The 16,139-nt window shown below is 39.3% G+C and overlaps 2 protein-coding genes across 2 annotated transcripts in view; both read right to left on the bottom strand.

Annotated features, from left to right (window-relative positions):
- The window catches only part of LOC107566825 (glycine-rich protein DOT1-like), an 871-nt gene extending 249 nt beyond the window's left edge, over positions 1 to 622 (bottom strand). The window contains exon 1 of the mRNA XM_016252371.1: positions 369 to 622. Within this exon, the coding sequence (XP_016107857.1) occupies positions 369 to 612 (244 nt within the window). The 5' untranslated portion in view covers positions 613 to 622. The remainder of the gene's footprint in view (positions 1 to 368) is intronic.
- The window catches only part of LOC107566823 (NACHT, LRR and PYD domains-containing protein 12-like), a 127,818-nt gene extending 123,565 nt beyond the window's left edge, over positions 1 to 4,253 (bottom strand). The window contains exons 1-2 of the mRNA XM_016252370.1: positions 4,166 to 4,253; positions 3,964 to 4,077 (exon numbers count right to left, since the gene is read on the bottom strand). Of these exons, the coding sequence (XP_016107856.1) occupies positions 3,964 to 4,076 (113 nt within the window). The 5' untranslated portion in view covers position 4,077; positions 4,166 to 4,253. The remainder of the gene's footprint in view (positions 1 to 3,963; positions 4,078 to 4,165) is intronic.
- Between the last annotated feature and the right edge of the window lie 11,886 nt (positions 4,254 to 16,139).

The following is a 16,139-nucleotide window of genomic DNA, read 5'->3' as shown; positions in this document are numbered from 1 at the left end:
TCTGATGCCTCCTCCACCACTGTCGTCTGGCAGCCCCTCTGCTCGCCCTCAGCCCACCATCTATACGGTGCGAGCTCCACAGGTCTGCCATCCTCCAGCATCGCCATGGCTGGAGAATCCCTCACCTCCAGCCTCCGAGGCCCGGACTCCAGCTTGGCCCGTAGACCCAGCAGCTCCACCTCGGCTCCTAGCTCCCTCACCTCCACCGTCACCCGACGATCCACCAGCTCCACTGGGCTCCCTCGTCCCTCCGGCCCCGCCTTGGTCGGGCGTTGACCCGCCATCGCCTCAGGACTTCGCTCCTCCAGCTGCACCTCGTTGCTTTGTCCCACCGGCTCTATTGGTTTCCTTCCTCCTGCCAGCTCCACCTTGGTCCTCAGTCGCTCCGGCTCCGCCGCAGATCTCTGGATCTCTGCCTCCACCTTGGTCGCAAGAGCCCTCAGCTCCACCCTGGCCCCCCTGATCCTCGGCATCCCCCTGGCTCGTTGGCTCTCCGTCTCCGCCTTGGGCTCCTCCACCACCTGCTCCGCCGCCGTTGGTCGGCCCTCTGGAGTCAGCGGCCATTCTTCCTCCATGGCTCCTCCCTCCGTCGGCTCCACCGTGGGTCGACATTATGGCTGTGGACTGGGTCCTGCTTGGCTCCTCCTGCTCCGGGCCCCTCTTGTCTCCTCCCTGGTCTCTGTCTGCCGGCCCCCTCTGGGTGTCTGTCCTCCTCCGGAACCTCCTCCCAAGTTCCCACCCACGCCTCCCTCTGTTGTTGCTACGGTGCGAGGACGCACCTTCCGGGAGGGGGCGTAATGTCAGGATCATGGACTGTCTGTGTCATGTTTTGCCCCTGTTTCTGTTCCCTTATTTGGTCATGTTCCTGTCCTCGTTTCGTTAATTAGTTTGATTAGTCATCCCATACACCTGTGTTTCCCCAATCATCCCCTGTATTTAAGTCCTAGTCTGTGCAGTCTGTCTCTGTCGGTTCTACTCGTTACGTTGATGTGTTTCCTGCTGTCCCCAGTATTGATGTACCCTATGTTTCTTCGATTAAAGACTGTTTTGTTTATTCCTCGTCTCCATCGTTCCTCGCCATCACAGATTGTGACAGTAATCAAGAAACCTAATTTGGATTCATCAGTTTTTGCTCATTTTAGACCTCAAAACTTCAGTTTCTTTCCAAACTACTGGAGAAGGTTGTATTTGGACAATTGAATACATTTCTAGATCTACATGGTATTCACAAAGTGTTTCAGTCTGGTTTTAAATCTTTACATAGTACAGAAACTGCACTGTTGAAGGTTTGTTACTTTCTACTGACTCAGGGGACTGTGCGATTTTAATTCTACTAGACCTTTCAGCTGCATTTGATACTGTAGACCATAAGATCTTGATTACACGCTTAGAACAATGTGTTGGTATTAAGGGTACTGCGTTGGGATGATTTAGATCCTATTTGTCCGAAATAACTTTCCCAGTTCGTTTGAGTCTGCAGTGTCTTGAGGAAATTAAGGCCTGGATGGCACTAAATTTCCTTAATTTTAATGAAAATAAAACAGAATTTATACCGTTTACGCCGGTAGGTACTTGTGAGTCATCAGATTTGGACCTTGGTGAATTGAAACCACTTGTGAAGCCCTATGTAAAAAATGTAGGTGTTATCATGGATTGTAATTTTAAATTGGACAAACAGATTAACTCGGTAGTTAAATCTTAGTACAGAGTACAGAGTACATTTTTCATTTAAAAACACGAGATGCAGTGGGATGAGGAAAAAACCCGCCATAAAGTCTTGAGATATGTTTTTTCAAAGTTGAACTTGCATTAATTTTATATGGCTTTCTAAATATGTTGCTCTTTTGTGTGAGACGCGAGTGCAACAGTGATAGATGTCCGTCTAGAAAATGTGTGAAATATGCATTCTGTGTGAACGGCTTGGTTTCAGTTTTGACGTAAACAAGATCTTCTCCGCATTGATGTTCTCTTTTCACACAATATTTGTAATTAACAATACAGCACCGCATCTAGTGGCTTCAACTGGATAGGTTAACAAAAACATTCAAATGTAATGACACATCGTCATCGCATCTCGTGCACCACTGATAAGACTGGCCTCCTTAAATCACACCTAAGATTCGAATGCAACGTTTGAATTTGATTTTTTTTTGACAGCCCTACCACTCTGTACTTCTTTCTCAACTATCTGCAATAGGTATCACTGGTGCTGCTCTTCAGCGGTTAACTTCATATCTATGGATAGACAGCAATTTGTTAGAATAGATAAGAATAGATCTCGCACGGTCACTATTTCCTGTGGTGTACCCCAAGGGTCTGTACATGGTCCCCTGTTATTTCTCATTTATGTGCAGCCAATTGTTCATATCATCAGACGTTATGGTCTCAATTTTCATAGTTACACTGATGATATTCAAATCTATTTAACGGTTCAACCCAACTCAGTTTGTCCACCCCTTTCTATTGTTTCCTGTCTTCAAGAACTTAAGACCTGGATGTCAGATAACTTTTTACAACTAAATGCAGACAAAACTGAAATCCTGCTGCTTGGCCCTAAATCACAGAGCTCCCCCCAGCATGACATTTTCATTGATATCGATGGTGTCCAGATTAGGCCCTCAACAACTGTGCGAAATTTAGGAATATTGTTTGACTCTACATTATGTTTTGATTCACATATCGGTCATATTGTTAAGTCATGCTTTTACCGATTGTGTAATATTGTTCGTATACGTCCCCTTACTTAATTTGGGAGATGCTGAAACTGTTATCCATGCTTTTATAACCTCCAGATTGGACTACTGTAACTCCTTATACAGCAGCTTACCTGCCAAAGTTATTAATCGCCTCCAAATGGTACAAAACTTTGCTGCTTGAGCCCTTACACATAACAAAAAATCTGCACACATCACTCCCATCCTTTACCAATTTCACTGGCTTCCTGTGGCCAAACGTATTCGGTTTAAACTCTTAATTTTAGTTTATAAGGCCTGTCACGGCCTCCCACCGCAATACCATATGTTCCTGCACAGACTCTCAGATCTAGCAGTGATAACTTGCCTGTTGTGCCCAAGTATAAACTCTCTATAATACAGGGCTTTCTGTATTATAGGCCCTAAGATATGGTATAAGCTGCCCCATAATCTTTGTGCTGCCTCTTCTCTCCAGACCTTTAAGTCTCAACTTAAAACTCATCTATTCACTTTGTTCTGTAAATAACTTAATTACCTCCCTGCTCCTCTGTTTCACTACTTTTGTTTGTATGTTACATGACCACCTTCTTGACATAATTGATGTTCATCATCTGATTGCATGACCTCTTGTTGTTAATTATCTGTAGTTATTTGTTGTCAACACTTGTTTGTCTGAATGTCCCCTGTGATTGTCTGGTGTATTTTGTTTGTTAATTGCTTGTATAATTTTGTGAAGCGTCCTTGGGTTCTTGAAAGGTGCTATAAAAATAAAACATCATATTATTATAAAATATCTACTTTAGCTTAGATACTTATGATTATGGGATGGTCAGTCTTTACAGATTTAAGTCATATGACGGCACATGATGCAGTATTAAGGATTGTATATATTAGAAATGACAGTGGTTATTATTTATCATTCCTATTGATTGTCATGCTGGTGGGCAAAAAACAAATCATGTACATGCCAGCTTAAGTGAAGTAAATATCAAAAAGACATGAGTAGGCCTACCAGTATGTAATCGTGTGTAAAAAAAAACCTAAACAGTGAATTCTAATAATACTAATTGTGCAAACAATATGATGATTATACCAATAATTTTTGGATCTGTTGAATGGACTGTGTGGCTTCTGATGGCAAAACATCTATTTGAAATGAATATGTAAGACATTATAATTTCACCCTGAATTTGCTTTACCTCCTGACTATGAGGTTGTCCCACCTGATCAGGTGAAATCAGGCTATTGTCTGTAATACACAGTGTCTCACCTGGGGTCAGAGGTCACCGGTTCATCACTGAGGTCAGGAGGATGATGCAATGATCTGTCACTCTTCAGAGACACACAGCTGGGTTCTGGAGATGATATTCTTTGTCTGCCCATCCTGGAGATACAGAAGTAATTTTTCCTTCAGTTCTGCCTTCATTTATCATGAGTCAGTATGTCATCTCTCATACTGGATAGTGCCTTACCTGGGGTCAGAGGTCACCGGTTCATCACTGAGGTCAGGAGGATGATGCAATGATCTGTCACTCTTCAGAGACACACAGCTGGGTTCTGGAGATGATATTCTTTGTCTGCCCATCCTGGAGATACAGAAGTAATTTTTCCTTCAGTTCTGCCTTCATTTATCATGAGTCAGTCTGTCATCTCTCATACTGGATAGTGCCTTACTTGGGGTCAGAGGTCACAGCTCCATCACTGAGGTCAGGAGGATGATGCAATGATCTGTCACTCTTCAGAGACACACAGCTGGGCTCTGGAGAGTCCATCATCTGGAGAGTCTTTTGCATCGTTTCAGATGCAACTTTCTCTCTATTCTCCATAATCAGTGACTGACACCTGGCCTGTTTATATAGAAATACAGAAAACATGACAATATATCCATCATTTCTTCTTTAAAAAATGCACAAAAGACAACTGCACTGAGTAAAATAATAATAAATTACCTTTTTGCTTCAATCATCATGTGACAAGTTCATCTGATTCAGGCAAACATGAGTCCTATTGATTTGCTAATGAAACTCTATAAGGGATAAAGAGAAAAGTGAAGGAGCTGATTTTAACGTGAGTTCAGACTGCAGCAGATTGTGTTTGTTACCTCATCCACATTTCCATTGTGAAGAAACAAACATTTGCGGTGTAAGATGGATGTTTCAACAATGATAGTTCCTCATGAGAGCTGAATCCAAATCTGAAAATAATTCTAGCATGAACAAAAAGTTTTTTACTTTTTCATTTTTGAAAATGTGGGTAATCGGTCTTTGTCAGTCACGTGCGTTTATTATGTGTGACGTCACCGAGGCGCCATTTTGAAGGTATCATTGCATTGAGCAGTGAACTAAAAGTGTACAGAGCCGTGCAGTAAAGACCGATTAAATCTTCATACTGGAGAAACATCTGCAAACCAAGTAGATACAGTACTGAGATAATCTCAGCAAAAAAAAAAATTTAATTTTCTTGACCGTAATTTGTTAATGATGATGATTAACAATTAACACTGATCCATACTAACGTTACCTGACGCAAAAAGTTGAGTGCCACCGGCATCGCTGCCTCCAACCTCGTTGGATATATGATTATCTTGTTTACAGTATAAAACTGTTAAAAAAATAATAATAATTTACTTATACGTTCTGTTTTTGTCTACCATTGATTTGCACACAAAATTTGCACAATTGTAAGTAATTACATCATGTGAGTCTACCATTAAACCTTACCCTGTTTGTTCACAATTTTCTGTACTTCATTTGGCTGATAACAAGTACTGATAAGTACTAATAACAAGGAGACAATCAAAAACACATTTATGAAAATGGCATTATACATACTTTATTATTAATGCAACACTGTGTTAAAAATCAGTTTCAAAATGCATAACAGAAGATGTGACAAGCATGATGAATCATCAACACAAGTACTACAAAGAATGCTGAATCAATTATTAATAATAATAAAGATGATTTGATGCTTCTGCCAAACATTTCTGATGACCCTTTCTGCATGGATTCTTAGAAGTGCTAGACGATCGGTCAAATACTAAATACTGCTTGTAGGTAGAAGACATTTTGACACACACTTTCAAACCGAATGGTTTCTCTGTGGAAATCTCAAAACAGTCTATCATTGCTATTCTGTGTCCAAAGGACTCCACAAACTAGTGAGGCATAATTTTGTGCCGGTCACAGTTGTCTAAAACAGTGTTTGTGCAGGCAGATCCAATCTGAGGTGCATAAGGTTAAGATATGTATTTAAAATGAAGTGACAATTTTTCTTATTATTGACATGAAAAGCAGCATAAGGCAATAAAAAGCTTCATGGCAGGGATTCTCAACTCTAGCCCTCAGAGTCCACTTCCTATAGAATTTAGCTCCAACCTCAATCAAACTCTCCTGCCTGTAACTTTCTAGTAATCGTGAAGATCTTGGTTAGCCTGTGCAGGTGTATTTTATTCGGGTTGGATCTCAACTCTGCAGTAAAGTGGACCTCAAGGGCCAGAGTTGAGAACCCATGTAATAAAGGTCCCCAAGTTTGGCATACCTGTATAATGCTTTACTTCAAGATCACTGAAAAACTATCAGACATCCTGAGTTCACGCCACAGCAGTCAGTTTTCTTCTGCGCACACACAAGTGAGTTACATTCAGTTAGTGACACTGAGTGGTGTCTGTGAAGCCCACCATCTCCTCCAGCCTGGTGGCTCATCGTCTCAGCTGGCTGCAACTGTTTAGTCACACCTAGCCTAACTATATGAAATGAAAATTTACAAAAATGGTCAGTACTTTTTAAAATTGTATCTAAAATATGTATCTAAAAGAAAGATATTTTGTACCTAAAATATCTTTCTTCGTGGTGAGTTTTTGACCTTTTCTATCATGTAATTCACTATTGCAGACTTTAACACAACAAGAACGTACCATTTTAAATCAAATGAAAAAGACAATTCTCCAACTACAGAACACCTCGGCTTTGTTACCTTACAAATGGCGGCGATACCCAAAATGCACTTCAATTCTCGTGAGTGTGACGTCACCTGACAAAGACCGATTGCCCTCTTATGTGTCTCTTGTGAGAGGAGAAGCAGCTTTCACACAGGAGTCCGCTACTGATCCGCGGCTGTTTACCACAAACACAACATTTATCCATTAGTTTGATTTCAAATTCAAACATTGTCACTGAAAATGCTTTTTCAGCATTGCAATTCTTTTTTTACACAGTACAGTAATACAGTCTTTCACAGACATGTTTAAACAATAAATATAAGCAACACATTATTCAATGCTTTTTACTTTTACTTCTAGATTTATATATTAAGTTGCTCAAGCAAGTGGCAAAACATTTAAACTACTTTTCTTACTTTATCACAAACTTACCATTGACAGAAATAGTCAGCTCTACTGCCTTTCCTTTTGCATCTAAATCTTTATTACAAGCAATCCTGCGGTTCATAAAGAACTTTGTTTTCCTACCTCCACGAGTGCCATCTATTATTGCCTGTTTATCTAAAAGTGCTCTTTTCCTTTAAACCTAGCCAAAAAGCCATACGTGTTGACTGTGAAACACAGTAGACTTTAATATGCATGTATGGTGTAATTGCCACAATTTCGTGTCAATCCATGTTCACATTTACTGCAAACAATGCGCTGTTACTTTAATTCAGGGCTTGCACCGCAGCAATAGACTCGGTGCGGAAACGATCTCTGCACTGCTGCAGACCGCTCTTGTGTGCACTGAATGCTTTAATACGTTAACATGAGCGCGAAAAAAAAAATACACCACATACGCACTGCAAACGGAGTAATGTGAACCTGGCATTATGTGTGTGCGCTGCGAGTCTGCATGAGCTCAGTCTCCAGGAGAGCGCGCGAGCGCTGAATGGTTAAACACTGGCAAGAATTAAAAAGAAATGCAATTTATAAACTTTAGTGATGACGTGACACTGCCTCGATTGTGCAAGTGACAATTCCTGTGCAGCTCGCTTATAGACAGGCGCGATGTGGTGATTTGAAGACATTTGTGTATTTTGAGAGAGCGTGTGCGCGGTGATTCACTCTCGCTGTTTGTGAAATTACGTCTCACACAAGGTTTTCAAATTACTTTATAAGTTATTTAATGAAGAAATATGAAGGTGAGTACCTCACCTTCAGCATTATAATTATTTCACCCGCGCGGACAGACTGAGACGGTGCCGCTGCATGTCGTGCCAAACCTCTCACGGCAGCGTCATCAGCTTGAGATCGTTTTTTTGAGATCGGCCTATTTAGAGACCGCCGATCAATCATCCCAACGTGATTATCGGCATATAGTGATCGGAAGCCGAAGTGCACCATACATGCACCCTTACTCTCCATAGATTTCATCCTAAAAGTGTTCCTACAAAAATCCCTTTATAAATCCCAGTCAGGGGAAGATTGTGCATACATGCATCTCCACCCCGACTCCTCCCCGAAATCACCATAGAATTGTTCGGCATTGCTGGGAACGCCCACAAAAATGTCAACCGTTTATGCCGTAGGGGAAAACAAACCATTCAAATTAATGCTCAGAGACCTTGTTAGGTGCTTGATCTTTACTTTGTGATGATTTCAATGTATTTTTGCTTGGTGCAATGCCGAAAAGTTACTGTGTGGCATTCTGTACCTCTAATAAGTAAAAAAAAAAAAATAATAAAAAAAAAAAAAAACTGATCTGAAGATATACAGGTACATCTAATAAAATTAGAATATCATGAAAAAGGTCAATATGTTTTGTCACTCATTTCAGAAAGTGAAACCCATATATTATATAGATTCATTACACAGAGTGAAATATTTCAAGCCCTTATTTCTTGAAATTTTGATGATTATGGCTTACAGATAATGACAACCCAAAATTCAGGGTCTCAGAAAATTAGAATATTGTGAAAGTTCAAGTCATGGTGTCACACCCTAATCAGCTAATTACCTCAAAACACCTGCAAAGGTTTCCTGAGCCTTTAAATGGTCTCTCAGTCTGGGTCAGTAGGCTACACAATCATGGGGAAGACTGCGGACTTGACAGATGTCCAGAAAACAGTCATTGACACCCTCCACAAGGAGAGTAAGCCACAAAAGTTAATTGCTAAAGAAGCTGGTTGTTCACAGAGTGCTGTATCCAAGCATATTCATAGAAAGTTGAGCAGAAGGAAAAAGTGTGGTAGGAAAAGGTGCACCAGCAGGAATTTGGGGGAGCTTCAAAGGAGTGGACTGAGGCTGGCGTCAGCGCATCAAGAGCCCTAGACATGGGCTACAAATGTCGCATTCCTCATATCAGGCCACTCCTGAACCAGAGGCAACGTCAGGAGTGTCTTGCCTCGGCTGTGGAGAAAAAGAACTGGACTGTTGCTCAATGGTCCAAAGTCCTCTTTTCAGATGAGAGCAAGTTTTGTATTTCATTTGGAAATCAAGGTCCCAGAGTCTGGAGGAAGAGTGGAGAAGCTCATAGCCCAAGTTGCTTGAAGTCCAGTGTGAAGTTTCCACAGTCTGTGATGATTTGGGCTGCCTTGTGTGTGTAAACATACTTGGTAATAAAGCTCTTCTGATTCTGATTCTGATGTTATCTGTTGGTGTTGGTCCACTGTGTTTTCTGAAGTCCACAGTCAATGCAGCCATCTACCAGGAAATTTTAGAGCACTTGATGCTTCCTTCTGCTGACAAGCTTTATGGAGATGCTGATTTTATTTTCCAGCAGGACTTGGCACCTGCCCACACTGCCAAAGGTACCAAAAGTTGGTTAAATGAGCATGGCGTTACAGTGCTTGATTGGCCAGCAAACTCACCTGACCTGAACCCCATCGAGAATCGATGGGGTATTGTCAAGAGGAAGTGGAAGTGCACACACACACTCACACTCACACTCACACTCACACTCACACTCACACTCACACTCACACTCACACTCACACTCACACTCACACTCACACTCACACTCACACTCACACGGGGTAACATTCACAATAACCGACAAACTAGAATACAAGAGACAGGAACTGATATAGGGCAGATAACGAGGGGCAGACAGGTGAGCACAATGAGGTGATTAACTAAATGGACGGGCTAAACCAACAAAAGGGGAAGAAACCACAGTAAACAGTCCACAGGGGCGTTTCGACAGGCTTTTACTCAAGTCTTTACCACTTTATTAAAATGAAGCAAAACAAAATGACAAATGTTTACTTTCACAAGCCGTCTCATATAGGCTTGTAGTAGCCTAAGCTGTCTCTTGCTCAATTAGGTAACAAAAATGTCAGGAAACGACACCTCTGGCCATTCCGCTGGGTCGTTTGTCCAGTCACAGATACCGTACGGACAGTCCGACCCAATACGGCTCAGTTTTTATATGTATATGTTGCTCTGTCGAGCGGCAGAAATTATTTTATGTAGGCCATTCTGAGTCAACACCATGCTTTTTCCAATGAGGGGGAAAGAACTGTTTTCCCCCACGCCGACTCCGCCCACACAGCTATGATGCAACACCGATCAAGTCTATATGTGGAGCTTACAACGCCTAGTTTTATTATGCATACCTCATCTGCATATCATTTCCATGCATATTCCCATTCACGCGACACCATGTTTAACACCGTCAAAGATAAAAGACATTAAGGAAATATGAGATATGGACTATAAATACCATTTGTGCCATACATTAATTGTAATTTCTAAAAATAGATATTCCAATATCCTTGTTATGTTTTAGAATAAATATATCAAGATAAAAACAAAAATAAAAACAAAAACTGTTTGAAATAGTTATCAGATAAATCCGTGTGGAGATCCAACGTCTCATTCTTTAACACTGGCCAAATAGTAGTCTATTTCAATTGTTTTAAACAATTCAAATCAAACTAAATGTATGCAGTTTTGCTGATAAGGGGACTATCTTTTAGCTATTTTGAGTGGAAACAGATAGGCCTATTTATTGCAGTGTAAAATTGTCTGACTCGGCGCATCACTAACAAAGTATTTAAAAAAGGAAACATATAAATCTTACCGTTTTCTTCAAGTTGTAGCCTTCAAATACAGCGGGACTTTTCATAATGTTGTGGAGATGACTACATCAACACCTCTGTGCAGCTGCGGTTAACAGTAAGATATTATGATTGGACCTATTCAAACTGGATAATGGACCGTTCGACCACTGAATCCAGCAGTGTCCACCATAATATCGAAGTAAGTGAGCATCATTGATCATTGTTCTCGCTAAAAAATATTTTCTCATAACATGAGATCTGCACTTCAGTTTAAACATGAATTATTGTGCACCTATAGCACTCCTCGCTGTCAATAAAAGAGGAAAAGTGATCAATCGCACTTACTATAAATGTCTAAATTCATATAAATTTTGGTTTAAGTTCTGCGTAATGACTTTATGTAATTTCAGTCCTTATCTCCATATGAGAGTGGAATATTTAATGTAATGTATATATCGACATGAAAACAGAGCTTAAAATTATTGTTTTTACTTCATTAATTTTCTCACTCAAGGAAAAAGTTTGTACGCATGGGTTTGCGTGCAGGTATGCAAATTTTCCCATCAAGTTTGTTTTCATAAATCCCACCTTTTGCGCAGGAAGTGGTGTACGCCTCTTTCAGGGCATAAAAACAAAAATAAAAACAAAAACTGTTTGAAATAGTTATCAGATAAATCCGTGTGGAGATCCAACGTCTCATTCTTTAACACTGGCCAAATAGTAGTCTATTTCAATTGTTTTAAACAATTCAAATCAAACTAAATGTATGCAGTTTTGCTGATAAGGGGACTATCTTTTAGCTATTTTGAGTGGAAACAGATAGGCCTATTTATTGCAGTGTAAAATTGTCTGACTCGGCGCATCACTAACAAAGTATTTAAAAAAGGAAACATATAAATCTTACCGTTTTCTTCAAGTTGTAGCCTTCAAATACAGCGGGACTTTTCATAATGTTGTGGAGATGACTACATCAACACCTCTGTGCAGCTGCGGTTAACAGTAAGATATTATGATTGGACCTATTCAAACTGGATAATGGACCGTTCGACCACTGAATCCAGCAGTGTCCACCATAATATCGAAGTAAGTGAGCATCATTGATCATTGTTCTCGCTAAAAAATATTTTCTCATAACATGAGATCTGCACTTCAGTTTAAAGATGAATTATTGTGCACCTATAGCACTCCTCGCTGTCAATAAAAGAGGAAAAGTGATCAATCGCACTTACTATAAATGTCTAAATTCATATAAATTTTGGTTTAAGTTCTGCGTAATGACTTTATGTAATTTCAGTCCTTATCTCCATATGAGAGTGGAATATTTAATGTAATGTATATATCGACATGAAAACAGAGCTTAAAATTATTGTTTTTACTTCATTAATTTTCTCACTCAAGGAAAAAGTTTGTACGCATGGGTTTGCGTGCAGGTATGCAAATTTTCCCATCAAGTTTGTTTTCATAAATCCCACCTTTTGCGCAGGAAGTGGTGTACGCCTCTTTCAGGGCTGTTTTTGTGCATACGCAATGGTTATAAATGAGGCCCCAGATATTGCTGAATTTTGTACTGATGATTAAATGTCATAACAATAATGGCAATAAACGATTAATGTCACTTACAGTTTAATTCTGATACACTCTTTTTACTTGGAATGTTATGCAATCAATGAAAAAATAAAAATGATAATAAAACAGGCCCATATGATGTAGTTTAACGCTGTGAAGATTTATTATAATATAATATAATGCAGTCCGATTAAACACACAAACCTTCATTTCACATAAAGGAAGAACCTTTGACTCTCATTGTGTACTTTTCAACAGTGTTTTTTTTTATATTCTTTTGCAAAATGTGATTAAAATTTAAACTGCAAAATGTTTGTAGTTACGTCAAATAAATAGAAAAGAATCAAATAATTACAATACTGCGACCACACGATTAATCAATAATCAGGACAGGCCTAATTGTGCTGCTGTGGAAAACCACACACATTTCAATCTACAATTTGTCACTGAATTTATACTGCACTCACACCATCTGCATATGGAGAAGTGCGGTCACGCCATCTACGCCGAAAAATCCGTTGCGCGTCTACATGGCGTTGCGTGGTAGTGATGGCCGCTTTTGAAACACGGCTTCATGAAGCTTCGAAACATTTGCGAATCATTTGTTTAAAAAGAGTGGTTCGGAGCGCGTATCAAACTGCCAGAGTCAATTAATTAATAATAATAGGCTAATTAAAAAACACACATTATACAGACACTTCTTATTTAATGGTATGTTATTATTTGAATTTAATTTAATGTATTAAACTTTCACGAAAACATTTGCAATGGGTTTGTAAAATGTTTTTATGCATGTTTTGGCCTGAGACACTTGGTGTTGGTAGACATATTACAAAAATTCATACAAAAAAAATAAAATAAAATTGTTTTCTGCAAAGTCTTGTTTTACATCTCCCCAAGTACCACTGTGGTGATTTTCATGTTGCTTTATGGTTTCATTCTGTAATAATTGCTTGCCAAAGTCATGACCAATATTATTTACTACCTCACTATACAGACATGTTTTAAAAATTCATAAAAAGTTTCAATCAAATTGTTTTCAGCAAACTCCAACAGATTCTTGTTCTACATCTCCCCAGGTACCACTGTGGTGATTTTCATGTTGCTTTACTCTTTCTGTTACAGAGCCGACGAGATGAGAGACATGCAGATCCATTTGCAAAGCTTTATTCTTAAACATGGTCAAAACAGGCAAGGGTCAGACAATGGCACACAGGTGTATCGAGGGCAAGACAAGAGTAATCCAAAGCGGGCGTAGTCGATCGGTGGCTAACAGTATCCAGAGGGCTTGACAAGAAGGGTAATCTGATAACATGAGCAATAGTCCAGGCAAGGTGCAAACACAGTCCGAATGGCAAGACGAAAGGGATAATCCAAGACAGGCTAATAATTCCAGGGCAGGCAGCTGACAGACAGGATGAGAAAAACAGACTGGAATCAAGACACCGGTATAACAAGACTAAAATAGGAGAGGAAACTGGCTCTGTAAAGTGCTACCACTTAGAGAGCGATAAATGCAAACAATATTCGGCCTTGAATGGTGGTGTGAGACTGATTTATATAGTGTGTGTTATTGGTAGCAGCTGTGTGTGATTGGTTTCAGGTGAGCTTGCGATTAGTGCAATTGAGCATGGGAAATGTAGTCCAGGGTGATGTGTAACAGTCTGTGTGGTGTGAGAGTCAATATCATGGGAGGGCGACCTCTGGTGGCAAGTGGATGGAAGTTCATGGACCGGATTCGTGACAGTTTCATTCTTTAGGCTAATAATTGTGTCCTAAAATCATGACCAGCATTCCTACCTCACTATGTAGACATATCTTTAAAATTAAAAAATCAACCAGATTGTTCCAACATGTCCATAGGTATCTGTCTCCCATCTTTGCTTTTCAATCACTTGCTGTCCTTGTGTTATCCTCTCTTTGTGTTTTTTTTCTTCTCTGAATCAGCCCAAATCTTCTGGTTACTCTGTTTCCAGCTAACCACAATGTATGTTATGAATCAGTGTTTGCCAGTTTGTGGATTATGTGTTATTATCTTTGTATCTGTACCTGTCTCTCACACAAAATTATAAATTTTGTTGTTGTTAATTTTTATTAATCTCATATTTTATATGTTTGGCTGGCTTTGGGATAACCAACAAGTTTAGATCTTGACTATCTTTATGTTTTATGTTTGGCTTAACCCTCTGGTTTTTCTCCTTACTCTTATCTTATGTATTGCCTCTGCCTTGTGTGTGCCATACTTACTGTTTCTATTGTAACAATGTAGATCTAAAGCAAAAATTGGCACACACAAAAAAAAGGAGAGCAGATTAGATTTTTAGTCTATGTTAACTGTGTTTAGTGTTGACTTTTGACTTTGCTGCACAAAAACACAGAGATAACACAGAGATGCAAAACAGAATCTCAGCTACATTAAAAATCACCAGAAAGTGATCAGGCTAAGGATTTAACTTGCTATCCCTATCAAGGAGGCAGCAGGTCTGACTTCATTCTTAATTTGACTTGGAATGATGTGAAGCTGCGGAGCTTCAGAATCATGGACAGCAGCTGATCCAGAGCTCAGAGTTGCAGTGGATGTGACAACTACCAAAGCAACAACAGGCATCCATACATCCTTGTCATGACTTTATTGTTGGTTAACTGCTGCATTTTCTGAAATCTTGATATGGAAAAGTAAAATAAATAAATACATTCATAAACAAAAAATGTTTTAGTTGTTAGGTGTTCAAGTGAAACTTTGTTATATGGAGTTTTAAATACACCATATGTCTCCATTTTTGATACCTTATGTTTCTTCAATTTATAGATATTTACACCATATGGTTTCATTTGTTTAGTTTTATTACCTCCATATTCCACATACTTTTTTCAAGTATCGTGACAATGGTGATCATGCTGGATAGTGATGATGACATAAGATTAATGATAATCAAAAAGTACTGATATAAGGACGTTTTATATTACATCACAACCAACATGACAGTTGTACCTGGAAGACCAGATAAATTATTATATTGGAATAGGCTACATAAATGTCCATTTATATTAACATCTAAATATTTGTAAACATTCAGCTGTAAGTCATCACAAGACTATATAGGACGTTCAGGTTGCGTGTCAAAACCACACACACAAGGCAGAAGCAGGATGAGAATTACCAAAATCTTCACTAAGCCAAACATAACAATGTCAAATACACAGTCAATATCCAAACCTCATGGTTATCCCAAAGCCAGCCAAAAGTATAAGTCTATAGGTTACTTTAGTATTGGTCATGACTTTGGCAAGCAATTATTACAGAATGAAACAGTAAAGCAACATGAAAATCACCACAGTGGTACTTGGGGAGATGTAGAAGAAGACTTTGCAGAAAACAATTTTATTGAATTTTTGAAATATGTCTACCAACACCAAGTGTCTCAGGCCAAAACATGCATAAAAACATTTTATAAACCAATTGCAAATGTTTTAGTGAAAGTTTAAAGGGGTCATATGATGTGATTTCAATTGTTCCTTTCTCTTTGGAGTGTTACAAGCTCTTGGAGCATAAAGAAGATCTGTAAAGTTGCAAAGACTAAAGTCTCAAATCCAAAGAGATATTCTTTATAAAAGTTAAGAGTCAGCCATGTCTACCTAAAACGGCTCGTTCTAACACGCCCCCACATGTCTACATCACTATGTGGGAAGATCTGCATAACGCCGCCCAAATGTTCACGCAAAGAAAGAAGGCGTGGAAAGCATTTGAGAGAGGCGGGGCATAGAGGACCTACAATAATGTACAGTATTTGAAAAATAATGTGTTTTTTGAACATTAAAGCATGTCAGCATATTCTGTTACACCAAATACACAAAATAATGATCTTTAAAAAAGCATCACATGACCCCTTT

Source organism: Sinocyclocheilus grahami, unplaced genomic scaffold (assembly GCF_001515645.1).
Source record: "Sinocyclocheilus grahami isolate Dianchi unplaced genomic scaffold, SAMN03320097.WGS_v1.1 scaffold1102.1, whole genome shotgun sequence".
Lineage (NCBI taxonomy): Eukaryota > Metazoa > Chordata > Actinopteri > Cypriniformes > Cyprinidae > Sinocyclocheilus > Sinocyclocheilus grahami.
The sequence above is the reverse complement of the archived record's forward strand: the minus strand, read 5'-3'. Positions and strand labels throughout refer to the sequence as shown.